Here is a 27,459-nt window from a genome sequence, read left to right on the forward strand (position 1 = left end):
TCTCCCTACATTTTGAATTCTGTATCTACAATTTGCATTCTACTTCCACTTGCCACACTACTACTTCCTCTTGAAAGGCTAAGGAATTAACTTCACTTGTTTTTCCTTCTAATTCCGGGTTCAACAAAATAGAACAAAACAAACCACTGATGAACAGCAACAATAAAAAGGAATTAACCTGTATTTGATTATTCATGTTTATGAAAATTCATGTGCTTTTAAAATAATTGAATATCCCTTCCCATCTTCCTGTTTCTTCTTATACACAAAACCCAATTCTATGCAAGTTGACTCAGAAGTCTCACCTAGTTCAGTTAGGCTTAACTCCCAAGTAAACATCGATTGGATGGGAGGCCAAAAATCATAAAGTGTCAGCAAGGGGCTTAACTTTTTTTAATTCCCTGTGCAGTGCTTGTTTAAATAGTGCTCATATTAAATGCAATCAAAGCTAAATGAAGAAAAATAAAAGCAAAACAAAAGAATGAATACATATGCCATCTGAAAAGAGCAAGGTTAGTTTGGGAAACATCCTAAGTTATATAAAAATCACGATATATGTATTGTGACAAAAAAAAAAAAAAAGCAAGAATCACTTACCAAAATCTACCCTTGTTAGTATGCACTGCATTGGATGGTCAGTTGTATGCCTTGTCGTCGTTGCACCACTTTCATAACAAGATGCACACAGATCGTAATCGTAGCAAATTAAACACTTGTATCTGCGACCTCGAAAATTTCCTTTTAAACATGCATCGCAGCTGACACCTACAAACAAAAAGAAATGGTTATTAACTATACATTATACTATATTGAAATGTAAAATAGTGAACCTAGTAATACCTACAACTTTTAAAATTAATTTAACTCCACTGTTAAGTGTTTCATGTTAGTCACATAGCTTCTATTGGGAAAGAAAGGTGGGCTATAAACTGGATGAACAAACAACAAATTTGGGTGTAGTTATTGCAGTTATGTGAAAGAAACCCATTTGGGGTGCTTAGTGAATATCTTCTTAATTAACCCTGAAAACAAGAACTCAAAGTATGAAAATCGCTGGATATCATTAACATACTAATTGTAGCACGCTTGAAGAGCTGTGTAGATAAATATCTGTGCTTCCTAGTAGTAGTCACCTAAAAATTAATGGTAACTTTGAGTTTAACTATAACTACTATTGTGTCCACTTCAGCTGATTTGCAATGTGTTAATCCAGAAGAATGGTCAATAACAAAATGAAATGATGAGTTTCTAAAAGGAGGAACTTTTCAACAGAAGAATATGGTAGAAGGAAATTTTCAGCTCCAGATCTTTCATCTGACACAACCACACAACCTCTCTATTAGTCCTTGTTACCAAAGTAGCAACAAGTTATTCTTCTGTCAACATTTGTCAGATAAAACACAGAAAAATCATTCATCTTCCCTTTCAAAACACACAGTAACCCACAACAGGTGCAAGTTTAACATTCCAGAGAGCTCCTCGCTCTACAATATAAATTTTCTTCACATTCTGCAATGTTTCTGCAGCCAGGGATTTGAACGCAGACTTTCCAAGGATAATGCTGTTCCTGGAACACTCTGCTGGAGGAAGGGTAAGAAGAATTTCACCAATTTCTCATTCACCTACAGCCCTTTGAAAAGCAGCTCTAGAAGAAGAGCATGGGAGATGGTGCTGGGGGCAAATCTGCAAAAATCACTTTCCCCCACTTTGTCATTAAGGTGGAGCTAATGCTGGAGCAGAATCCCATCCACCAAACAGAATAAGTTATTCTGTTTGATTTTATATTTGCACAAGAGTATATCCTGATCCAACTCAACATACGCATAATCCTAAAGATTTGCAAAAAACAACCCACAACTACACAGTGTAATAACCTTCCCACTTTTTATTTAGAAGTTTGCATAAATAGGAATCTTATCTATGTATCTGTTAAGAGCCACATAACATTTAACCAACTTTAAAATGTTTCTAGGTATGTTTTAAAATACCTAGTAAAATCATGATCTCAAGCTTCTAATTTATAGTAATTGCACAATTGCCTGTCTGTAATTGCCATGCAAAAGTTCAAAGAGAACTGAACGTTCTCTTTCAGTTACAGATCTAGAGCAAACATTGTGAGCAGTACCTCGCTTCAATCCACGCCAATCTCTCAAAACCACAACTATTTTTCAGAAGACCCTGGCAGCTGGTTCTGTATTTCTACAATGACTCTCACACTTAACTGGCAGACACCAGCTCACAGCCTTCACAAGGGCAGTACTGCCACGGATCACTTACTACAAATCAAGGTACTCAAAACAGTGCTTACAGCAACACTGTAACGTAGACCACACAATGCAATGGAGGGAGGGAACACAGAGGCTGAGAAAATATAGCAACTTGCTATGCGGTGAGCTTGTACCAAGGATGCACCATGCATTTTCGTCTTTCAGACTACCTGTAATGAGGACATCCCCCCCAAACGTTGCCAGCCCTAGTAAATTATTGGTAAGTGAAATATGAATGTGCATCAGTGACAATACAATAGAACTGCTTTCCTAACAAAAATCACACCCACACTTTCAGCCAACAGTCCTCAAACTAAATGGCAGGCCTCAATCAACATACAAGGACTCCATTTTTCAGCAATAAAACTACCTCTCTTTGGATTTCCAGAACGCTGGCCCAATTTCTAACGTCGTTCTATGACCATGCGCCCTTGAACTTCAGCCGAGGTGTTTTCTGTCTCCCCAATCCCCACAAACACTTTTACTTCCCCAACAGATTTAGATTGCCAATAGAAATAGGACAGAACCAATGAAAGCTATGCCACTGGAGGGTAGAAGGATAAAGATAAAAATGGCTCAATCTAATTTTAAATGATGGGACAGACTACTTTCCTAAGATGTTTTCAGCATTATTCAGCCGCTAACATTTCTGCGTCCAAATTTAAAAGGCTGCTGTTTCTTTCGGTATCATCTAGAAATGTTAAGGTGAACTTAAAGTTTGCTTTCTCATCAAAATGTTATAAGCTTTCTTATAATGAAGGTGTAAATAATGTTTGTGTCAGAACAACAATATACAATATCACAGTATTTCAATTTTGTAATTAAACGCTCTGGAGCAGTGTTTACTTAATTGGATTCCTTTACAAGAGCACCCCCCCCCCCCAATTTTTTTTTTTGCAGGGCCAGGCTGGGCTCTGACGGTTGATTGGGGCAGCCCTGAAGAAACCTTGTGCAGTTTCCGATGCTCCTTTTGATGCTTTCTTTTCAGAATGGTTAATTGCTTCCATTTTTCAAAGGCCACAAAAGACACCTGAAATAACCCAAGGGAATCAAAACAGCAGCAAAAGTGTGGAAAAACACCACATTATGCCTTTTGGATTTTATTGTACTGATGATATACAGTGGTACCTCTGGTTACGTAATTAATTCGTTCCAGAGGTCTGTTCTTAACCTGAAACTGTTCTTAACCTGAAGACCACTTTAGCTAATGGGGCCTCCCACTGCCGCCGCGCGATTTCTGTTCTCATCCTGAAGCAAAGTTCTTAACCCAAGGTACTTTTTCTGGGTTAGCGGAGTCTGTAACCTGAAGTGTATGTAACCTGAGGTACCACTGTACACAATTTATTTTCAGCATTACAACGGGTGGGGGGGTGGCGCCTAGATATTCCATTGTGGCGACTGTAACTCAGGTTTAAAGTGTCATTTGGCGACTGTATCAGAGTTTCTAACACTGATTTACAATTCATAAAGTGGGAATAGGCCCAGTTTACACCACTTACACACCTTTCCAGTGCAAGTTCAAGAACCTGATCACCTGTTGCAAGGAAGTTCAAGAGACTCCAGTACCCAAACTACAACAGTCCATGAAGGTGCAAATCCTCTTCGGTTTGAGGGATCAATTTTAAATTGGCAGATTGAGCTAAAGTGTCATTTGACCAATTGTTCTCACTTTTCCCCCTGTATTTTCCATAGGCCACTTGAAAACTGCTGAGGTTCTTTGTGGATCTCGTAATAAACCAGGCTAGACTGCTAAGATGAGTCACTTAACTGGCAGGTGTTTAGGGAGAAATCAGTAATCACCAGCAACATACTATGAAGGTCAAGGGCCCCACGCCAGGGCCTTGTTATATAGTTCAATAATCTGGCACTGGTCAAAACAGTCTCAATCTCCACTATCAGAAGAAAAATTAATCAAGCACAGGGCCAAGGTCAAATATTCTTGACTCTTCTGCAACCTTTCTGTGACCACACAAACAAAGCTTGCAGACCACAATTTGAGAATTTCTCCTAATTAAACAATGGTAGTCAAATTGTAACAGATGTGGCTGAGAGTGAAGGCTACACTCCTTTATTGGCTGAGACAACTATGGTTCCAATATGCTACTACAGCAGAGATTGAAAAACTATTTTTAGAAGCAAATGTGATTTTTAATACTGCATGGTAGTTTGGGGTTAATAAATTTGTATGTTAAACTTATTACAGTATCTATTAAAATACGTATAAATGATATTTTGGCAATATTAATTTAAGTCAATTAGTTAGAATACATTCATTAACTAAAAATTATGTAATCAGTGCTCGTAAATGCACCCAAATGTATAATCTCAACAATTTTTTTGAGGTGTCCTTGTTTTCACTTTTTGAAATGTGGCAACCCTAGTTATAGGGAAATTCATTTCACACTGACTCACAAGCATCACATGACACTGCATTAATTAAGCCAACAGGATATGCAATGGTCCCTCCCCCCCTTCAACTTCCAGAAGATGAAGAAGCAATAAAGGGAGAGAAAAAATATGTTGTTCAGACCTAATAAGAGAAATGTTTGAATTGGATGTACCTTTATGTACAGTAATAGACTACATCTTGGAATTCCACATTTGTTCATGGCAGTTTTCAGAATATAATATAAAAATAAACAAAAACACCTGCACTTCTCAAAAATAAACCCAAGATGACAAGGTACAGAAAATACATTCATGTTCTCATCATTGCCAACAGCTATCATTTTGCGGTTTTCAGGACTTTTGAATTCAGCATGGTGATTTTTTCTGACTGTGGCCCCCTTCTAACCTTGTTTCCTTCCTGTGGCCCCCCATGGGCGTAGCCAAGGGGGGCAACTGCCCCCCATAAGTAAAAAGCAATACAAATCAATACAAATCTGAGGTTAGGTTCTGCCCCCCAACATAAGCCTGCCTCCCTAACAAAAATTCTGGCTACACCCATGTCCCCTCCCGTCCTACTGGTAGAAAGGTTTATACCTATTTAAATGTTTTGTTTGTAAACAGAACGTTTTATTTATATTTTCTATAATTTATACAAAATACATAAAATGATAGGAACATATGAAATATTGTTAAAGCAGAAAAACATGGAATCGTCTTTCTAGTGCAACCCCCTGCAATGTAAGAAACTCTGCTAAAGCATCCATGACAGATGGCCATCCAACCTCTGCTTAGAAACCTTCAAGAAAGGAGAGTTCAGAACCTCCCAAAGGAGATCCATCTTCCATGTATCATAAAAAGTAAACATTTATTTGAGCGCAGTTATCTGACACAGAGGGGGAAACCTACAGATATAATCCAAAAGGCACACAGGGAGTTCTGTATATTTGGGGAATTTTTTTAAAGCAAGTGGTCCTTGCTGATCCAGTGAAAAAAATCTTGTCATCCGGAGGAGTCCTGGCTGCCTAGACAAAACCCTATAGCCCCACACACCCTTACCTGGGAGTAAGGCCCACTGAACTCAGTGAGGCTTTCTTCTGAGTAGACACTTAGGTATTTACTAGATGCAAGTCAGTAGCACCAGACGACCCCATTCAGCTAGTCACTGGGGTGGATTTCACCCTTAGCCTTGAAGAGCTGGGCCAAAGCTGCCAAAGGGCTGTGTCCCTTGGCAACATCTGAAAGCCCTGATCTGCCAGGCGCTGGGGTGGCAGCAATAATGTTAATAGAAGAGTAATGAAAAACTAATGAATTGTCCTCAGTTCATTGTTGGCTTAATAAGATTAATATTGCATTAGGAACAAAGGACATTTCAATCCACTATATCTGAAATCATTTCAATGTTTACCAAGCATTGAGAGGTGGCTTATGGGGCAAAAAATATTTAAACCCTTATGGGGGTGTTGTTGTTGTTGCTATGTGATGGAAAAACCATATTACATATTTTATAAATGTAGTTTTTTGTAGGTAGGATTCCTGAATGTATGTTTATTGATAATTAAAGTTATCAATAAAAATATGAATTCAAAGAGTCTGTTTATGTGAGACTCCACAGCCTCCTTCACAAGCACCCAATATAATGTCTTGAAATGTTCATTCCTATAATTAATTCAAGAAGGCGTAACACTGAACAATATCCATGGACTGAAAGGCTTGCTGGTGTGCCAGAAAAACACTACAAAACAGATTTCAGTTGTTCTAACTAGGGATGAGGGGAAGTCCGAGCGCAGAAACAACGGGCTGATTTGTATTGAGTAGGGACCTAACACTTTGCTGCCATGAAGAAAAACAGAGAAGTTGCAAGGTAAAAACTGGAAGGGCAAATAAAATATTTCTGGCAAAAAACAAACACAGAGATATGAGTAGCAGAGGAGAAATACAAACAAGCTACGATTCTGAACAGGCTCCAATGAATATAATGTGGTGGAAATAGTTCAATTTTCTCACAATTCTGACACATTTTATATGCTGAAGTCATATATGCAGCAAGTTCCCAAGCATGTTTATTCAGAAGTTAAGTCCAACTAATTTCAGTTGGGCTTCCTGTCTATAGCTGTGCAACCTCACTCATTAAAACTACTTTCCAATGCTGAAGACAAGGAAACAATATAATCAAGAGCAATTATCAGCTTTATCCTCAGACAAATACCTTAGGAGCGACCATCTCTTACTGGTTTCTGACCCAATTTCTTATAGTTCAGCTGGTACAAAAGCAAAAAGAGCTTTTCTGCTGGACATTTTAACATGCAGGCTGCAGTACTATGAACACTTATTAGGGAGCAACAATGGGGCTCATTCCAAATATGCACAGGATTTCACTGGACATGTAATTTACTAGTTGAACTAGACTATATTCTTTAAAAAATCAATGAAGATATAGGACTTCACCTTAAAATACCTTACCTATGAATAAGACTGAACAAAAATATTTCTCCCATGGAAGTCTGCTTGATTTGCCCATGATCATGGTATCATGCACCAAGGTTTTATGTCCATTTGAACTATGATGACATTCAATTTAAGGGTACTGTATTTCTAAAAAGGCTTCTAAATGGCAGTCTAATATTCCATTCAAAGTAGACAGAAAAAGTACAACAGGGAAAACTGGGCAACACTGTAGCATTAGTTACCCCAACTGATGAAAACACTAACTATGAGTGTGGTGTAGAGAGAGGTTAATGTCAGACCTGGGAGACCAGGGTTCAAATCACTGAGTGACTACCTCATACGGTTTGTGTGGGGATTAACAGAGGAGGGGGAGAAACCTGGAGAAAATGTTCCTTGGAGAAAAAGGTTTGTTATAAATTAAATAATAACAACAACAAATATTCACTATAGCAGCTACAGCTGTGATGGCTCGGGCTTATGGAAAGTGTAGTTGAAAGCATCTAGAGAGCACAAAGTTGGGGAATGAGAAAACCACAACACACAAATACCTTATGCTAACTCTAGTCATGGCTACGTGTGACTAGCTGTGCTGGAATGTCTATGCAAATGCAAATGATCTAGTCAAGATACATATTAGCATTTATATACACACCTGAGAGTTTAAATCAAACACACATCCAAAAGCAGATGTAATTTCAATGCACTGCACTACTTTGAACTAGATGTGCATTCAGATACGTATTGCAAACCACATTCTAGCAGAGCCAGTGACACATATTTCCACAAGGGATATTAACTTCAGTGAGACTTCCAATATACTCTTATGTACATAAGACCATTTGCAGCAAAGTAAAGGAGGGGAATATTGCTTTGTTTCCATTTTGCAACCATGACAATCAAAGGCGTGTACCAACATATGGCAAGACGTACTCAGTTTTCTCAACTGAGCAGGAGAACAGCAATCTGAGGGTGAGGGATTTATTAGCAAATACCTTGTCATTGTCAAGATCACTTCCTGTCGAGGTTTAGATTATTGGTGGCTTCTCCTCCATGCAAGGATGGTGGCCTTATTAGAAGGATACACACACAGGGAGACTAATAGACTCTCCATTACTGGGGACCCTAGGGGGCTTTCCAGCTGGCATGGCTAACAGTCCTGTCAAATGACTGGCTACTCTGCGGAATGGAGACACAACACCAGGTGGCTGATGCAACTCTTCTCCAGCTTCAGAGTCTGAAGTATACATCAGAGCTTCAGGGTGCTAGAACCCAGGTGGCAAAAAAAATCACAGCAATTCTGATCAAATACAGCTCATCACCCCGACATCTACAAAGTGCTGTTCAACAGACCTTTTCTGGATGGTTTTGTCTTTTGCAGTCTGCCCAGGTGGGGCCGGTGAAGGACCTTTTGGTAGCACAAGTTTGAAATTGGGAGAATAAAACTGCTTGCATCCACAACAACCAGGATACTACCATTGGACACAACTGATACTACCATTGTCCTATTTTGATGGATGGTTATTATTTATTGAGGCTAACAAAGTAGACAAGGTGCTTTACCCCTTTTAGGGACTTCAATTAAGATGCACAATTCTGCACAAAAACTGGTCTACACTGGAAAACTATTTCCAAACTGAATTAGACAGACAGACAGAAAACTATTATACACTCAGGTTGCCCAATTAATGGAGTGCATACACTCTTGAATTAGTAAAATGACAGAAACACACCATAACAAACAACTGCAGTACTTTTTCAGTTTGCATCTGCCCTGCATGATCTCAAAACATTTACTGAATATAAATGCATCTCAAAGATATGAAAATTTCCCTAATAGTTATGATTGTCTTTAACTTCAAATAACGGTAAAACAATGTGGGGAATACTTTCATGAAGTTGTTTTAAAGTGTTTTAACCCTTTAAACAAAGAGAAACTAAAGGCAACTCTGATTTCATTTACCAACACTCGAAAATAGGTCCCCAATTCCCACTGGACATCTATCAATCTGGCTCTGCTTCCTCATTCTGCTTAGTCATATGATTTGATAATCCCACCCCCCTTGAAGAACAGCTTGCCTGTTTGTACCTGTCTTCAGGCAATTTCCCACCTTCACAATAGGAAGGGAAACCAAGGAACTGAAACCATTAGACTAGAATGCATTCTTGAGACCAGGGACACCTAAATCCAAAATAATAGCATATTTGCCACTTAATTATTCCACATAAGCTTCCCTCTCCTTCCTCTGTTGTCTCCCTCACGTCCATTTTTAGAGCAGCGTTAGAAACTGAGATATGAAAGCTAGGAGCTAAATGGCACCTTAAAACTAGATTATAGGTGCTGCAACGGAATAACTAGGCAAGCTTTTTAAAAATAATAATATCAAGCTGAAAATGAACTGCAGCAAAAATCTTATTTTCATTTTTCAAATGGTCTAGTCCTCATCTGAAGACTGCAAAAAACAAAACCCTACTTCCCCTGCCCACCCCCATAATATTCTCATGAGGGTCCCTTCTTCAGTCCTCGTACAGTGGCTGGAAGTGGGGAGGCAAAAAAGCTTCTCCTTTCATTCCAGCAGTGGCAGTTTTAAACTGAAATCTTAGGCCCAGTACTGCTCCCAGAGCTCAGAAACTGCTTGCATTAATGAAATTCCCTGTCACAAAACGTGCCTAGAACAATGGGAGTTTCGAACACTGTTCTAGAATGTAAGCCCCTTGGGAAATGGGCCTGTCGTTTCATTCTGTGTAAAACATCTTGTACATGGATGACATAGTAGCAGCAATAATACTACAACAATGGGGTTCTTCACTACCATTGGCTATGGACCATAGACAGGAAGGAGATCTCTTCTATGCAATCTTCCTTTCATAAAAAGCTTGAACAGATTACAGAATACAAAGCAACCAGAAAATGGAACAGGAGCGCTCTGGAAATAAAAAAATGTTGCTACAGACCAGCTGACATGAGAAGCATGATTAGGACTCTGCCGCCAGATTTTAAATTTGCCATCACTAAGAAGTGAAGCTTCAATATAATTAACTGTATCATGCACATACTAAATGCTCTTAGAAACCATAGTTGCAAAACAAATATTTAATTTGTGTCATTACAAAATATATACATCTTGCTTCTAAAGTATATAAACAGTGCCAAATTTAGTTACTTAAATTTGTTAAGGTGCTACAAATTGTTAAATTTCTTTAAGGTGCTACAAATTGTTCTTTCTGCTACAAAGAGGTTACTCCTCTTGGGGGTGGGGGGAATACTAGAATAGGTTAATACAGTGGTACCTCCAGTTGCGGACGGGATCCATTCCAGAGGTCCAGGTGGATCCCGAAGTTTCCGCAACCTGAGGCCCACTTCTGCACATTCACGCGTGGCGAAACCTGGTAAAATACTTTCTGGTTTGCCGTGCACGCATCCCAATGTTTACGTAACCCGAGGGTTATGTAAACAGAGGTTCGACTGTATTTCAATTTAAAATTTACCTAATGTTAAGAGGACCTCTGAGTGTTTTTAGCAACAGTGCTTTTGGCCAATGACTGGAGTCAGAGCTGTGTTTCATATGTGAGTTGTTTGGACACCAGGGAGCTCGTAAGAGCTGGTCAATGGTTAAGGCTTATGAGAGCTACTGTAATCCAACAATATTTGACAGCCTAGGCCAGAGGTGGCGAACCTATGGTACATGTGCCAGAGGGGGCATTCAGAGCCCTCTCTGTGGGCACACACACCGTCACCCCAGCAGGGCCATAACTAGGGGGGTGAAACTGGCACTCCAGCACTGAAGGAGGCTCCTGGCTGCTTCCAGCACGGTCCCAGCACTGCTAGGTCACCATTTTCACCCTCGGGGCTGCACCGGGGCTGGGGTGTGGGGAGGAGGGCTCATGCTGGGAAACTACTGCTCCATCCAAAGCCTGTGCCACTGCTACTCAAGTCACCGATCAAACCCATCTGCCACCGCAACCAAACCTGACGGCCGCCTCTGGGCTGGCTTCGCCTCTCCGCCATCAAGCTTAGTTGTGCCCGACCCGCCTTCCTGTTCTGCTCTCAGGTGGAAACCCTGGTGAGCAGTTGAGCAGGTGTCGATTTCTGAAGCGCCAGGGCCTCCGGCCAGTCTGTTGTTTCTACTTTGGAGTAAGCCGCCTTGAGTTCAGCAAGGTTAGACAAATTATCGACATGCATACAACAGCAAAAATCACATTAATTGTTCAGAAGCATGCCAAATGCAAACTTTTACCTTTAAACAAAAGTTGTTCGTATCATTGAAAGCTCTGTTATTGTGTTTTCCTTTTAAGACAAAAGATGTTAATGTATGAATTGTTTTTTATACACTAAAACCTCAGTATTCAGGTTAAATTGCCGTGTTGGCACTTTGAGCTAAATAAGTGAGTTTGGGGTTGACGTTTGGGCACTCGGTCTCTAAAAGGTTCACCTAGGCTTCGGTTTATGGTTGACATGGGGGGGGGGGGGGAGAGAGACACAGGATTCTTGTGCCTTTAATATGGCATGCAGAAATTCAACAGGCTAAGCCTTTTCTAGCATGAAAATACAATTATGGGGAAAGCTTAACTTCAGATCCACAATAAAAATAGTTTTCAATTCCAATTCTTTGAATAAAAGTATTGAAGGAAATTTACTGGTTTTCAGGTAATTACTTGATCACTGTCTTCTTTTTCCTTCTTTTCTTTATATTGATAAATCACACATGCATGTCACTTATGCTTAAGCTGGAACAAGGCTAAGCAAGTATCAAGCTCTCACACTTCCCCTCTCCCTTGTCTCCTCCCATGCAACTGTGAAGAAGGTTTCAGCAGCATTTAGTTTTGCTTTTCCTGAACCTTAACTAAGGGAGCTGCAAACTAAAAGGCAGCATTTCTAGTGCTAGAGTGAAAATGCTGCCCATTACACTTAAGAGAGCAGACAGGGGCTTTATCTCCCACCTCTGTTATCTCCTGAGATGAAACAATAAAGCGCTGCCCTTAAAAGATCACGCCAGGAATTGGAGATAAAGCTGTGGAGACGGGTGGGCCAGATCCAGCACACAGGCCATATGCTTCCTTGTTTTACTTTATTTAGTACCTTTTCCTCAAATAGGTTGAACTCCTCGTCAATTTAATGTATTGGAATAAATTCAAGAGACTACATGACACCTTTTTCAAAAATTGATGCCTATGAATACTTTGCACCAGATCACAAGTCTCATTTCCTAAAGACAAAACACCCATTCCTATTCATCCTGCATTTAGACTTACGAATCGTCAAGCGCCGCATTACACCACCCACACACTGTTTGTAAACACACTCACTGTATTCTCACCAGCTCCCATAATCATAAACCACACAAGCCACTGTATTTTCATATTAGTACACGGAGTGGGCCATCAAACTTTTTGTACCAAGACTCCTAGGGAATGCCTGAAACCCTCTCTATCCAGATTTTGTAATCTCCAAAATAGTACAGAGCAGTCTAGCCCAGGAGCCTGCAAAGTGTGTGGATTTTGTAAGTTATAAGCTGTTCCTGCACTTAGAATTTTCTTTCATCTGTTTTCAAAGAAAAACCCCTTCCACCATATACCTCCATCCTCGCTTGAAATCAGACATTTAAAAAATAGGTTGGACACCATTTACTCCATCATAAACTACCAAATTGACAGGTTTAGAAAAATGAGTAAGTTTTAACAAATAATTATACTTCTTCACATCTACAATATATAGGATTGGATTGATCTTTATTACGGCCATTGGCCCGTACACGACAGTTTCCCATACCACCATAATGTACTTGAACCTCCAAATTTAAAACCGCCAAAACTTACAAAAAACAGACAAGAACCAAAGCAAAACAAAAACAAAAGACCAACATCATACAATACAATAAATTTGTAACATAAACATCGCCCTCTGCTCATAAATTAATAGAAGACATCAATGGTGATATCACCTAATTGCATCCTAAAACATAGACAATGTATAGGAGATTTCAGACAACAAGATGTTCAAAAACTGTGGCTCTTCCAATTTAATTCTGTTCTTCGGAATTAAAGTTTTATCCTATCTTTCTGCTAAAGAGCTCAAGACAGGGTAGGGTCCCCTCTCCTTACTCCTCCTAACAACCCTCTGGGATAGAATAAACTGACACACAGTGACTAGAGATTTGACCAAGATCTTTCAGGTGCAAGCCTAACGCCCAGGCCAGTACATCACTGTCACTCAAGAACTGCAGTTTCTTGACACACAAGACAACTGGTCCAAACATGGCAATTCTGAACTGCTGAAGAGCTGTATTTTGAGAGGGAGGAAAAATCAGGTAAGAAGCTATATTATTAGTCAAATAATAAATAAAAATATGAATAGGAACAAAATGTTCAAAATGAAGCAGGATGCAGAAAAAGCTATGCTCTTCAGTCCAGATTTGATATTTCCGTGGCTAATGTTCATCAGCAGGTGTCTGACATCCTGACATCTTGACAAGAGGGAACTCTAATTAACCTTAACAATAGTAAATATCTGCACCACTGTAGTATGTTGGTGGGGGATAAGCGGAGATAGAGGACAGGCAACCTCATGTCCCACTAATGATCTCATAACTATCAGACCATCTTGGCTGTGAGTCCTGGAATACCAGCTCCCTGCCTTGCAGGCCTTTTTCCACCTACCCTGGAAGGGCAAGGCCAATGACTCCAGCTACAAAGGCTAATGCTTCTGAACGGACGCTTGGACTGGGGTACCGTTTAGGTCATGGGTAGGCAACCTAAGGCCCAGGGGCCCAATCGTCTTCTTAATCCGGCCCGTGGACAGTCCAGGAATCAGCGTATTTTTACATGAGTAGAATGTGTCCTTTCATTTAAAATGCATCTCTGGGTTATTTGTGGGGCATAGGACTTTGTTCATTTCTTTTTTCAAAATATAATCCGGCCCCCCACAAGGTCTGAGGGACAGTGGACCAGCCCCCTGCTGAAAAAGTTTGCTGACCCCTGGTTTAGGTGGTTTTCTTGGGGGGGGGGGGCGAGTTGCTGCTGCTACTATTATTTTTTTGTACCTTTATTTTAGATCCTATCACGATTTATATGGAAATTGTTTAATTTGGTTGTGTACTTTTTGATATTTTATTTATTGTTTACAACTACTTTTGCTATGTTTGCAATTATATAATTTTTATGTTGTAAGCTGCCTTGAACTGGTTTTAACTATGGAAAGGCGGCATATAAATAAAATGATGTATGTATGCAACTATGGGTGAACTTTCTATCAATGTAAAGTCTGCTCTGGACCCGTGTGATATAAGAAGCCTATACTAGGAGTTGTAAGTAGAAAGAAGAGCTAAAGGCAAAGTAAAATTCATCCTTGCGTAGAATATAAAAGAATCCCTTGAAGCTAGCAAGAGACCTTGCAGTTTCATATGTAAAAAGAACAGAAATCATGTGGAGCCACTGTACCTAAAGGATGGAAAGGAGATTAAAGAGCATTTGTCTTGTTTGTCAGTTTTTAATCAAAGAAAATGATACCAAACAAGACTGTGCAGAGGCCTTTTGTCCCCTTCCAACCCAATGATTCTGTGTGTCTGTTAACTGAATAAAGGAATGTAGCATTGACCATAATTAAGCACAACAGTGGTCAAATTCAACATTGTGTCGCTGGACAACACAACTATAAAATCCAGTGCAGTATCTGAATTAAAACAAAATCAAATGAGGGCTGGTAGTGCATTGCTATTCATAGCATCATTGAACCACAGAATTGTAGAGTTGGAAGAGACCACAAGGGTCATCTAGTCCAACCCCCTGCAATGCAGGAATCTTTTGCCCAATGCGTCATCAGCAGTTGGAAGTGTCTGCAAGCTGCATGAAGTGTAAACAGCAAGGCACACTTACAACAAAAAGGGCCAAAATAATTCCACAAACTGCAAAAGATTTCAAATGCAAAATGATTCTAAATTAAACAAGAAGAAACATATTGGTATGTTACACAGAAGTCTAATAAGAAGCTGAAGTAGAAGATCTGAGAACTACCCAAAGATGTGCAAGGCTAAAAATAAATTCAATTTGGCAAGAAAACCTATAACAATGTTTTTTTTTAAAAAAATATGCTTTTATACAGCAAATTTTGAGTGCTTCATGTACATGATCCCAGTAACTCCTACAACTACCCCAGATAGGACAACTGTCATTATTCCAATATCTCAAGAGATAGTGGAGGAAGCAATGGTGTGGGTTCTCCTAAGCAAATTAGGTTAATTCTTCAGTTCGCATTGGAAATCCTTCTGATACACTATAGAGCAGCGATGGGAAAGCTCAGGTCCATGGGCCAAATGCAACCTTCCAGGCCTCTTGTTGTAGTAAACAAAGCTAAAAACTTTGAAACTTTCAAGCTTAGCCAATGCCGTATTTGCAACTGGCATCCATTCACTGATAGTACTTATGAAACAGAAAATATTCCACCCCGCATCACAGGGGAAGAGAGCATTTTGTTGCTTCATTGTTGTCTTCTAAACTTTCTGTATAGCTTGTTTTTGTTTTTATATTTATACCTTTTTTGCTGATACTGTTTTCTTGCCAATTCTATAATAATTTTAGATGTTTCAATATTTAATTACACTTGAATGTAATTAATATTGTGAGCTGCCTTGCAAGGACTAATCCCTGTAAAGTGCCCTACAAATATTTAAATACAGTAGACTCTCGAGTAACGTAAAGTTCGGGTTGTGAAAGCGGCAAACCTGGAAGTAATTTTTGGGGTTTCGCCTCTTGCGCATGCACAGAAGCGCTCTATCACACGCATGCACAGAAGCGGCGCCTCTGGATATTTTTCGGGGTGCGCACAGAACCCCAGAATGAATTAAATTTGTATCCAGAAGGTCCACTGTAAATGACTAAGCTTTTCCATGCATGCAAAAGGTGAGTAGGGCCAGTCCCATCCCCTTCTCCTTCATAGTACTTTAACTCCTACAATGTCACTGAAGGCTGTCACTGTGTATGTATCCTTGCTGTCAACTCCTGGCCCATCCCCTTGGCTGCTTCGTAAAAGGATCCTTCCTTTTCTTGTAGATCCTGGAACCACTGCAGGAATGCTGTATTTGCTCTGCAGAAGAAGTCTGCCCAGAGATATATGCAAGTGTTGTGTGTATCTTGCTTCCATTCCTTTGTGTATGTGCTTATGAAAAGCTTTAAGGAACTGGAACCCCTTATGGCAATCTAAGGATGTCTAGAGACTGGCAATAGTGGGCTAACCGCTGGTGGTGTCACTGAGGCTGATGAGAAGGGGGTGTTCTGGTGTAATCTTGGCTGTTGCGTGTATGATGGTGCAGAAGTGTGTGCTCATCATGGTGATTTCATCGGCTGTTAGAAGGGTCTCTGATTGGTAGGCTGTATTTCAAAAGATTATGCAGGCAGGTGTTGCTTTTCCCCCCATTGCATGTGTATGTTCTGGTAGTGCATTTGCATTTCACTACACTTGTATTTTCTGGTAGTACAAGTTTTCCATTAAGGCCATCTGTTAGATACTTCTTACCCCTCTGAGAGAAAAGCCATTAGCAGTAGCAGCAGCAGCTGCTGCAAAGCATCACCTGAATAAGGTGAATGAGTGTCCCAAGTAGATGGCCTCTTGGCTGCTGCAGGCAAAATACACACAGAGAGCCCACCATTCTACTGAATATGCCCTATTCACATATGCTTGACCTGTATTGGATATGGCAGCCATTCTGCCAGTACAGCAGCAGAATGTGAGAAGGATAGCTCAGTTGGTAGAGCATGAGACACAAGGGTTTGAGCCCATGCTGGGCAAAAAGATTCCTGCATTGCAGGGGGTTGGACTAGACAACCCTTGTCGTCTCTTCCAGCTCTATGATTCTGTGATATATCTCGACCCAGCATAAGGTAAGCACAGGACTTGCTCAACCCACTTGGCCTTACTAAATAATACTATCTTGTCTCTTTAAAAAGAAAGAAAAATGGCAGATGCAAACTATATTAAGCGCAGAAAATATCAGTGCAAATTACTCCTTGATTAAAAACAGGGTAGCTCAGTTGGTAGAGCATGAGACTCTTAATCTCAGGGTTATGAGTTCGAGCTCCACGTAAGGCAAAATATTCTTTAATTGCAGGGGATTAGATGACCCTTTTGGTACCTTGAAACTCTATAATTCTAAGATTCTAAGCTTTGTGAAGTGTGTAGAGTGATGCTGCACAGAAACTATATTTCTGGAGTTTGAATTAGTTTCCTGTGTAGAAGTTGAAGGTGTTTCAAAAACACAGGGGGAGGAAGTCTTCTTGCACGATTAGACCTCATTCATCATGTACAGTACATATGTTGAATTCCAACCACTGAAGTTACAAGACTTTCAAGCTTTCAGTGTAAGAAGGTACACACTTTGTAAACAAAGTTGTAGAATAAATCTTGGAATATTTATTCAATATGTATTCAGTACTGACAGGAAGGGTTATAAATATAAGTATGAAAGAGGACTCAGGCCTATTCTATAATTCCGTTCATAAGCCACCCATGATTTTGTGCATTTAAGGCCAATAACTGACAATGTTCCAAAAAATCACAGATGGCAGGAACCAGAGAATCAGGAATATATCTCACCCCGCTCAGCGTCCACTTCTACCTTGGGTATAAGGTCTTTAGGAGCAGCAGACAAGACTAAAAAAAAATTAATGTCTTATTAAGTCCTTGTTCTGCACAGATCATTACGTTTGTACAACCATGATGTTGCACAGGCCTTCCAAGGCAGGCATTTAGCAAGTAAAATGGTTCAAAGTGCAGTTCATCCCATTAGCTACTGATAAATAGAATTCATTAATAGCTGAATTGCTAATCTAAACTGCACCAACAGGAAAATGTAAAGACATACACATTCAGCATATTCCAATATGTAATATGCCCACATCCTGCCATATATATATGAATAGATTGTGCTCTGGCTGTCTTAAAACAAAGGATGTGAAGATCTAGTTTCTCTTCCTGGGGGCCACAAATTATTCCATGCTGTATGCGAACTAAAAAACAAAAGCCAAGGGCCTCTGCTTGATAAAGATATTCAACTTATAAAACAACAATAAATCAAGTTCAGAACTTAAATAAAAAAAATACACATTAGTAACAAGAATCCCATCAAAGAAGCAGTGAGATCAGTAGGTAACAAAGATATGCAAGGAGTACTAATGAAAGGGAAACTGTGGTGAAGCAAAGTCATTTGCATCCATGTTTATTTACTACATAAGATGCTAGAATGATGGTCACAAGTGAACCATTATTTTCAAGCATTTAATCTTAAAACAGGATACAGGTGAGAAAGGATGAGGCTTTAGAACTGACAATTTCGAATTTCAATTTCAAAGCAACAAGTAACTAGGGTTGGAATGTCATCAATCCAATTTAATATTTTAAGGACTAAAGTATGGTAACACTTGATTTCTAAAAATCTGCCTGCCTCCTTGCCAATAGGGTAGTAGCCAATTGTGTAGAATTTCAAAACAAGAGTCTTCAGGAAATAACATGTCCATCAGATAAATTAGTGAAAAGTAAACTTAAGGATATGAAGGCTTTATATAGAAGGAAAATCATTTGCTTTAGGGGAAGGGGTGGAATCAGCAGTCTGCAATGGGAAGTTTTGCTTCACCAGCCTCTTAAGATTCATTGAGGATGTCAAGAACAAAGACAGTCTTGACATTTTGTGTTTGAGCTCTCAAAGAGACTTTGAGCATTACTAAATGCTCTTAGGGAAATTTAGCAGTTATAGGATAAGGAGATGGGTGTTACAAACTAGTAACTAGTTAAGCAAAGCTGAAAAGCATGGGATAGTCCTACATGAATAGTTTTCACAGTGGAGGGAAGTAAACAGTGAACACTCCAACAACAACAATGTATATACTTGGCAAGTGCCAGTTAATGCACAGAATGCAAGCTGGAGTGAACAGCACTGATAGTCAAAGTTTGTAATTGTGTCACGAAATCATTTGGAATTTTTTTAAGCAAACAGAATAACTTAAACAGATTCAACTTCAGCACCAAGAAATCCTAGCTTCACATGTAATCCAGATTAAATAAAAATTTTGTCCATCAGTATTTCTTCATAAGGGTATTTAACCTATTTTAGACATACTCCCCTGAAGCAGAAGGTATGCAGCTTCTGGGTACTCCTTCATCCATTACCTCTCTGATAATGAAGGTGGTAATGGGCAGTGCCTTTTATCATTTCAAACTGGTTCATCAGCTGCAGCCTTTTCTGGAGAAGATGAACCTAGTGCCAGTTACCCATGCCCTGGTTACTTCCAGACTCAACTATTGCAATAGTTCTTTGCATGGGGCTGCCTTTTTGAAAACACAGACATTTCAATTAATGGAAAATGCTGCTGGCATCTTCAGGGATCGAGACAAAAAAAGAAAAAAAAGAACTGTTGTTCTATCTGTATTCTTTGCCCATTTGTTTCTGGGTTCAATTTAAAGGGCTCATACTAACCTTTAAAGCCCTAAACAAATTAGGACAGATTACCCAAAAAACCTAGACAGCATATTAAAAAGCAGACATCACCTTGCCAACAAAGGTCTGTATAGTTAAAGCTATGGTTTTCCCAGTAGTGATGGATGGAAGTGAGAGCTGGACCATAAAGAAGGCTGATCGCCGAAGAATTGATGCTTTTGAATTATGGTGCTGGAGGAGACTCTTGAGAGTCCCATGGACTGCAAGAAGATCAAACCTATCCATTCTGAAGGAGTCTCCTTCTTTAGAGGTCTTTAAGCAGAGGCTTGACAACCATATGTCAGGAGTGCTCTGATGGTGTTTCCTGCTTGGCAGGGGGTTGGACTCGATGGCCCTTGTGGTCTCTTCCAACTCTATGATTCTATGATGGAAACACCATCCTGAGTGCTCACTGGAAGGACAGATCCTGAAGCCAAGATTCCAATACTTTGGCCACCTCATGAGAAGAGAAGACTCCCTGAAAAAAAGACCCTGATGTTGGGAAAGATGGAGGGCACGAGAAGGAGAAGGGGACGACAGAGGACGAGATGGTTGGATAGTGTTCTCGAAGCTACCAGCATGAGTTTGACCAAACTGTGGGAGGCAGTGGAAGACAGGAGTGCCTGGCATGCTCTGGTCCATGGGGTCAGGAAGAGTCGGACACGACTAAGCGGCAACAACACCCAAAAAACACACCTGCATATCAAAACTGCATATTTACAGGACGGACAGAAGATCTAGAACATTTTTATGTCATCTGGTGGAACTTTCATTTCCTTTGCTTCAGACTTAGGTGTTCAATATTCAACATTCATGCCAGCTAAGGAAACATGGATGTCTTGGTGTCACTAATTCTGTTTCTTATTATTTATTGGTTGTTATGTATATGGGACGCGGGTGCCGCTGTGGGTAAAACCTCAGCGCCTAGGACTTGCAGATCGCATGGTCAAATTCCCGCGGTGGGGTGCGCTCCCGTCGCTCAGTCCCAGCGCCTGCCAACCTAGCAGTTCAAAAGCACCCCCGGGTGCAAACAGATAAATAGGGACCGCTTACCAGCGGGAAGGTAAACAGTGTTCCGTGTGCTGCGCTGGCTCGCCAGATGCAGCTTGTCACACTGGCCATGTGACCCAGAAGTGCCTCCGGACAGCGCTGGCTCCCGGCCTCTTAAGTGAGATGGGCGCACAACCCTAGAGTTTGGCAAGACTGGCCCGTACAGGCAGGGGTACCTTTACCTTTATGTATATGGTACAATGTAAAATCCTGCTACTGCACTTTTGGATTACTAAAAATGTCAATTAAAAAAAAACATTGGACGTCATGCTCTCTGGGCTACTCATACATAAGATCAGATAGGTGGGTCCTTGAGACAGAGCCTCCTCAGTGGTAGCACCAAGACTGTAAAAGGTCTAGAAAACTTCCTCCTGGTGAAGATGTACCATGCTTATCTCCTGCTTTCAGATAGTTAGTAAAGCCTTTCTTTAAAATCCCAGTTTGGTACGATATATGAACTGTTATTTCTTGGAGTTTTTACCTCGCTTTTTGATAGTTTTAATTGCTGCTATTATATTGTTATGTGTTTCTGAAGTTTCATTTTACCTTAATGTGTTTTTATACTCCTACTGTAAACTTCTATTGTTTTAACAGAAAAGTGGGATTCATTAATACTGTACAACTAATTCCCCAGCAGCCCTCCTCTGCTTAGTCTAGGAAATTGATCAACATTCCTTGATCAGTATTCCTCCTCCTTCTTAGGCACATGGATAATAAGCTCATATTTTCCCTCTTTGTATTCCTACACTGGTTTCCAGTCTCAGGTATAAGCTCTTTGTCCTTACCTGCAAACCTCTCCATAGCCTTAACCTCCTTTATCTGATTTTTACATGTCTATATATGACTGCCTGTGACCTTTGCTCTACCAGCTCCACTACCCACAGGTGTCCCAAGATCCCCTGTTCCTTGAAACTACTTTCTCCCCTGGAATTGCCGTCCAGAAAAACTTCATGGTGCCCTCTCTCTCTTTTCCTTCAAAACCAAGCTTTTTTGTGAAGACTTTGACACAACTCACGATCCCCTCCATAACTCAACCTAATTGTGTATAACTGAAATAACATTATTCCTCTGTTAACTCCTGCCTTCACTTCCACCACTCACCTCTGTTGTTTCATTTTTTAGTTACAGACTGTTTGTCTACTGTGATGTCAAATGTCACTGTGGCTTTACAGAGTAGAAGAGGACAAGCAGAGTGCTTACAAGGTCTCCCATCCCCTGCAACAATTGTGAGTACCTACGCACTAGGGGCCAGGGACGGGGGATCCAGGCTATGTTATGCATTGTACACAGAATAAATTGAATCAAATTATTCCTCTTTTTCATTCTATTAGGACAGGGTCAGCACAATCAAAAGGAACCCACTACTTCAAGATGTAGTTTCCATTAACTTAATGATTTTAAAAGAGAATTGGAAGAATTCATGGAGCATCAAGAATCTCACTGATTATGAGCCATGAGAATTAAAAACAAACCTCCTATTCAAAGGCAGTATACCTCTGCTAGCTTGATGCCCTGTTTGTCCCACAGTCATCTGGTTAACTGCTGTTGTAAATAGAATTCTGGATGAGATAGGCTTTTGGCAATTCTCAACATCCATACATTACAAAGACCAATTTGTACAATATTTGGAGCAATACACAAACCTGCAATGTCACACATTATTACAGACATTGTTTCAAACTTGTTATGTACTTGTTTCTGGAGCTGTGCATCCTAACTGCCAAAACCGGGTACCAGGCAAAGAATGCCAAAATAAGTATGGAATCAAGCTAAGTCCAAGCCATCCCTACTACAATGCATCTGCACTGAAGGATGAATAAAACAATTTCTTCAAAAACAATGACAATGTCATGGGGCAGTTCAGAACTACAGTGGTACCTCGCAAGACGAATGCCTCGTAAGACGAAAAACTTGCAAGACGAAATAGTTTCTTGTTTTTTGAGTTGCTGCGCAAGACGAATTTCCCTATGGGCTTGCTTCGCAAGACGAAAACGTCTTGCACGTTTGTTTCCTTTTTCTTAAAACCGTTAATACCTATGGGAATCCGTGCTTCGCAAGACGAAAAAACTCGCAGAACGAATTAATTTCGTCTTGCGAGGTACCATTGTATCATAAAACAGAGGAGAATTTGCCTTTCAGATATATACTTTCCCCCAACAAATGTTCCCACAAACCTACAGCCAGGATCAAGATTGCTCAGCTGCCATAACCCAAAGAGGGAGCAACAAAAAATATGGTCTGAGCACTGAAAATATATCAAACACAACTGTTCAGCAATCAGTTTCACTGAAAGCCAATAACTAGTTGCAGAATCAAAGCTTTCCTTTACTAAGCTACCAGCAGGGATCTGAGCAGCCACACTACATAAACTGACAGCATGCTCTAGACACTGAGGCCACATCCAATATCAGATCAGCTACAAGTTAAGTAAGCTGACTTCCTGGAACTCCAGCTTTGGTTCCCAAGTCTTTGCCGACAGTTAATATACCCCAACCTACTCCTGAACAACAGGACCCTGGTAACCCAAGGCTTCTCAGATCATTAACACATGGTTCTCTCAAACAGCTGTCTGATGCACAAAAACTTTCTACTGTATTTCCATTTGTCTTCTTACTTACTTCCTGCTAAGACTCAAACTGCATGTCCAGATAACTACCGGTACTTGTGAGAAAATCAACATTACTCAGGAGTTACTCAGGTAATTTCACAGCTGATGTAGATTTATTAGTGGACAAAATGGTCAGGGAACTCAGAAGGTGCCAAAACAAGCATTGTAGCCATGTTTGCATCATATTTTAGTGTCCTCTTTTATGGACTGGCCACAACAAAAACAACAACCAAAATACTAATACAGCAAACACTAAAACAAGATGCAGCTAAGAATAATATCCATAATTTGCAAAAGAACACTCCAGATTATCACACTTCTTTCAGATTTTTTTAGAGCGTCTGAGTTTGGGTTGATGCACATTAATTAAAAAAATATTATCTCTCTTCATCATTGAACTCTCATTGCAGGAACTAAAACTGACTTTAAGGCTGCAGTCCTATGAACATTGAACTGGGGCTTCCAAGTAAAAATGCACATGACGGCAAAAGTTCACAAATTACAAGGACATGTGCACATGCACCAAGTTGATTGTGTGGCTGCAGAATCTCCAAGATCCTACAATTAAGCAAATACTTTGAAATCAGCTATTATTACAGTCATTTATAGTAGAAAGCTCTCACACTTTGAAGAGCTGGCATCTACAGGATACATATAAACCTCAGACGTACTTGGCATCTCTCCGTTATAATTTTAATTAGCACAGCTACAATGGAGCTTTATTCCACTACTATACTTGAAGCCTGCACACAACTGGATTGCAGCCCTTTTAAGAACCATTCAGCCTCAAAAGGACAACAGTAAAATAACTTACTATTCACTAATTTAAAAGCAACAGCTCTGCTGGATCAGACCAAGGATTCATCTAGTCCAGCAGTCTGTCCCCAACAGTATTCAGTCATAGGCCTGCAGGAAGCCAACAAGCAGAGCACAAAGGGAACAACACTCCCATATCATTTGGCCCCTAGCAAATGGTATTCAGTGGCTTACTGTCTATGAACAGGGAGGTTCCATGATAGGCATACCTCTCCATGAATTCATCAAATCCCCTGGTAAAGTTATTTAAGCTGTGTTCATTGACACATCTGGCAGCAAATTCCATTAGCTAATGGAATTTCAACTGTCAAAAGGCACTAACCAATAGTAAATATGGAAGACTGAACTTTACATAACACTGAAAAACTATCTTCCATCTTTTACTGTTGGGTTTATCGTGCCCTTTGATAGCTGGAATTTGCTAATGGAATTAGCTAATGGAGTTCCAACTATCAAAAAGACACCAACCATTAGTAAAAAATGGAAGATTATTTTTCACATAATCGAAGTTAACACTTTCAGCAACATTTAACATTTAAATACAAGTTTTTTGTTGTCATGGATTACTTATTCCTCAGTATCATTAACATATACGTATCTGCCTCCATGACAATGTTCCATATCCATTGGCTCTTAAATTCGTACTTGCTTGTTTAAAAGTTTTACTATATATAACTTCTGTATGTCATCTTACTGCCAATTAACATCACCAGAAAAATGAAAACAAAACAAAATATGGTCCATTAGTCTCGCATAATTCTTCCTATTACCCACAAACCTTTTTCAAATTTTCAGTTCCTCTCACTGTTGATTATTGATCATCCATTTACTTCCACATCAACAAAAAAAAAAAGAATATCAAGAGCAAAGTGAACTATTGTCCGTGTTGTCTTCTATGGTGCTGCAAAATGTGAGTAAACAAAAGGAGGAAGCAGCATACAATTATACCCAAGAAACAAAGTTTCAAGTTAGCTGTGGCTAATGTGTGGCCCTCCAGAACTTGGTGAGCTACCATTCCCATAAGCGCCACCAGAAGTGTAAACGATCAAGGAAGATGGAGGTCCTTGTAGAGCAACATCAGGAGGACCACACATTAGCCACTTATTTTTTAAGGTGTCATATTGTAAATAGCTATTGTGAATTTATCAGCCCATATGCACAAATATGCCACAAAGATGCTTGAATAGATATATACTTGAATGGTCGGCCAGTATGGTGCATTGGTTAGGGTCAAATTAGGACCTGCGAGACCAGAGTTCAAATTCCCACTTGGCCATGAAGTTCAGTGGCTGACCTTGGGCCAGCCACAGCCTCTCAGACTAGCCTACCTCACAGGGCTATTGGGGGGATTAAATGAAGAGGGGGAGAACCACACTGAGCAACATGGAGAAAAAGGCAGAATGTAAATGTGGTCAATAATAAATAATTCTTACTTGCCCTAGACTAGGGGAGACCTATCAGATTAGACAGAATTGCAGTTTACTAGTTTCTCAACAGCTACTCAGATTACAATCAACTTTACAGCAAAAAAGTATGAAAATGTATATTCAACCACCTTAGAATATCATCCAAGCCCTTATCTACATCAACAATCCGGCCCTATATATTCATTCTCCCTTAGGGAACCTTTTCAACTTTACATTATTTACTGTTCTTCATGGCTACCACCCATCACAAGCCTTTCTCTGCCATCCAAAATAAGAATTCCCTGAAGCATATGCTGCAAGTCACACCAACTCTGAAATGTTCCCAATTTCAACTTCCTCTTCAAAACTCACTTCCTCACATGTCCACACCTCACTTCGGCACAACTCTGTGTGCATATTTCTCTTACCAGGTTAACACACATACAAAGTGCCCTCTGTGCACTTTTCAGGCTTCTGGTACCCACACATTACCCTCCTCGCCAGGCATATATCCCCACTGGTACTGCTGCCAGTTTTCCTCCACCATTTAATCATCGTCCACCCCACCCATAACTTTGACGAGCATGCATCCATTTTCCTTCGGCAATACAGTGCCAAACTACATTTGTCCTCCCTCTGCGTTGCCCCCACTTCTTTCCCAACATCCTCTCCTTGCGCATAGCCACCCCTACCTGCCATTCTCCCTTCCTCTTGGTTCACCAAGCCTAGACACCGAAATGTAGCTCCCCTCTCCGGCTCCAGTCCCAAGCGCTCACTTGCCGTTAGCCCTGAAGCTTTATGTACGCCATTCCCACGTGCCCCACAACAACCCCCAACTCTGTCCGGCAATGCAAGCCTGCCCCTAAAACCCACCCTCCCTATTCTCCCCCCAACCCCGCCAAGCCATGGGCTTCCCTGCCCTGCCAGCTGGGCCTGGCTCGCTCACATCCACTCTTCCCCTCCGTATCAAATCACGCCCGCCATAAAGGCGCAGATCGTCCCGGGAAACGGGGCGGCATTCATTCGCCCCATAACTACTATATTCCCCCCCTTAGGGCGGGGCCAAAGCCAGGCCAGGCTCTGAGGCGCCCACAACCGCCTGGGCCTCGTTTTTTCTTTAGGCCGCAGTTCAGGCCACCTCCTGGTCCGGGACGAAAAGGGAGCCGTAACGGACACAGGCCCCATGACAATGCAAAGCAGCTCCGGCCCGCCCTTCTCCCGCCACTGCCGGCTGCGGCTGCTACCCGAGGCCCGGCTCCGCTGCCGACTTACGAACTACCGCCACCCCTCCTAGTGCAGCGTCGGCGGCGCCATGATGATCCACCTCTCGCTCTCTCCTTGGCTCTCTTTCCTTCTCCCCATCCCCCGCCCGGTGTCGCCCAGGCCCGGCCAGCAGCAGCAGCGGCCCCGCACTCACTCACCTTCATGTCGGGACATCCTAGTTCAGAGGAGAAGGCGGCGGCAGCGGCCCGGCCCGGCCCAGCCCAGGCCCGTCCCGGGCTCCAGTTCCCTTCCCCCCCCCACTTCCCTCCCCACCCACCCACCCACCCCCGGTCTTGGCTGTCCGGCACCGGCTCCGCAGCCTGGGCCCGGGCGAGGCTCGAGGCTGGGCCTAGCCTCTCCCAAGTCACCCCCTCCGTGTGCAGGAGGCGGCTCGCTTCGGCGCGGGCGGGCGGAGGGAGGCGAATCGACTCCGGTGGCGGCGCTCGTAGTAGTAGTGATGGTGAGGCCTCTCCGGGATGGTGGCGGCGGCGGCGGCGGCGGCGGCGGCGGCTGCAGTTCCTCCCTCCCCGCCTTCCCGGGAGGCAGCAAGCAGGCGGGCGGGTGCCGCCGCCGTGACACGGTGACTCTGTAAGCTCGCTCAGGGCCCCGCCAGCTCCTAGCGCCGCCCTCCCGCCCGACGACGACAGCAGCGGCAGCGGGTCTCGTCGGTCTCCCTGGTCTATTCCCCTCCCCACGTCGTCGTCGTCGTCCTACCACCACGCTCGGCGGTAACAGCGCCGCCGCTGCCTCCTTTTCCT

At 41.5% G+C, this 27,459-nt stretch overlaps 1 protein-coding gene and 1 long non-coding RNA gene across 3 annotated transcripts in view; one reads left to right on the forward strand and one right to left on the reverse strand.

Moving 5' to 3' along the window:
* KCMF1 (potassium channel modulatory factor 1) overlaps positions 1-27,443 on the reverse strand; it is a 41,997-nt gene extending 14,554 nt beyond the window's left edge. The window contains exons 1-2 of one of the 2 annotated variants that reach the window (XM_083719511.1): positions 26,860-27,443; positions 598-765 (exon numbers count right to left, since the gene is read on the reverse strand). In XM_083719511.1, the coding sequence (XP_083575637.1) occupies positions 598-765; positions 26,860-26,875 (184 nt within the window). In that variant the 5' untranslated portion in view covers positions 26,876-27,443. Of the gene's footprint in view, positions 1-597; positions 766-26,130; positions 26,153-26,859 lie in introns of those variants that run through there. The other variant, XM_083719512.1, reaches the window with a different exon arrangement.
* On the forward strand, positions 20,799-26,124 carry LOC310835324. The gene is made up of 3 exons (XR_014559552.1): positions 20,799-21,834; positions 21,940-22,466; positions 22,707-26,124. It is a non-coding gene; the product is annotated as an uncharacterized lncRNA (long non-coding RNA).
* Positions 27,444-27,459: the final 16 nt, after the last annotated feature.

The sequence above is a fragment of the Podarcis gaigeae genome (assembly GCF_964106915.1).
Source record: "Podarcis gaigeae genome assembly, chromosome: 17".
In the NCBI taxonomy this organism is placed as follows: Eukaryota; Metazoa; Chordata; class Lepidosauria; order Squamata; family Lacertidae; genus Podarcis; species Podarcis gaigeae.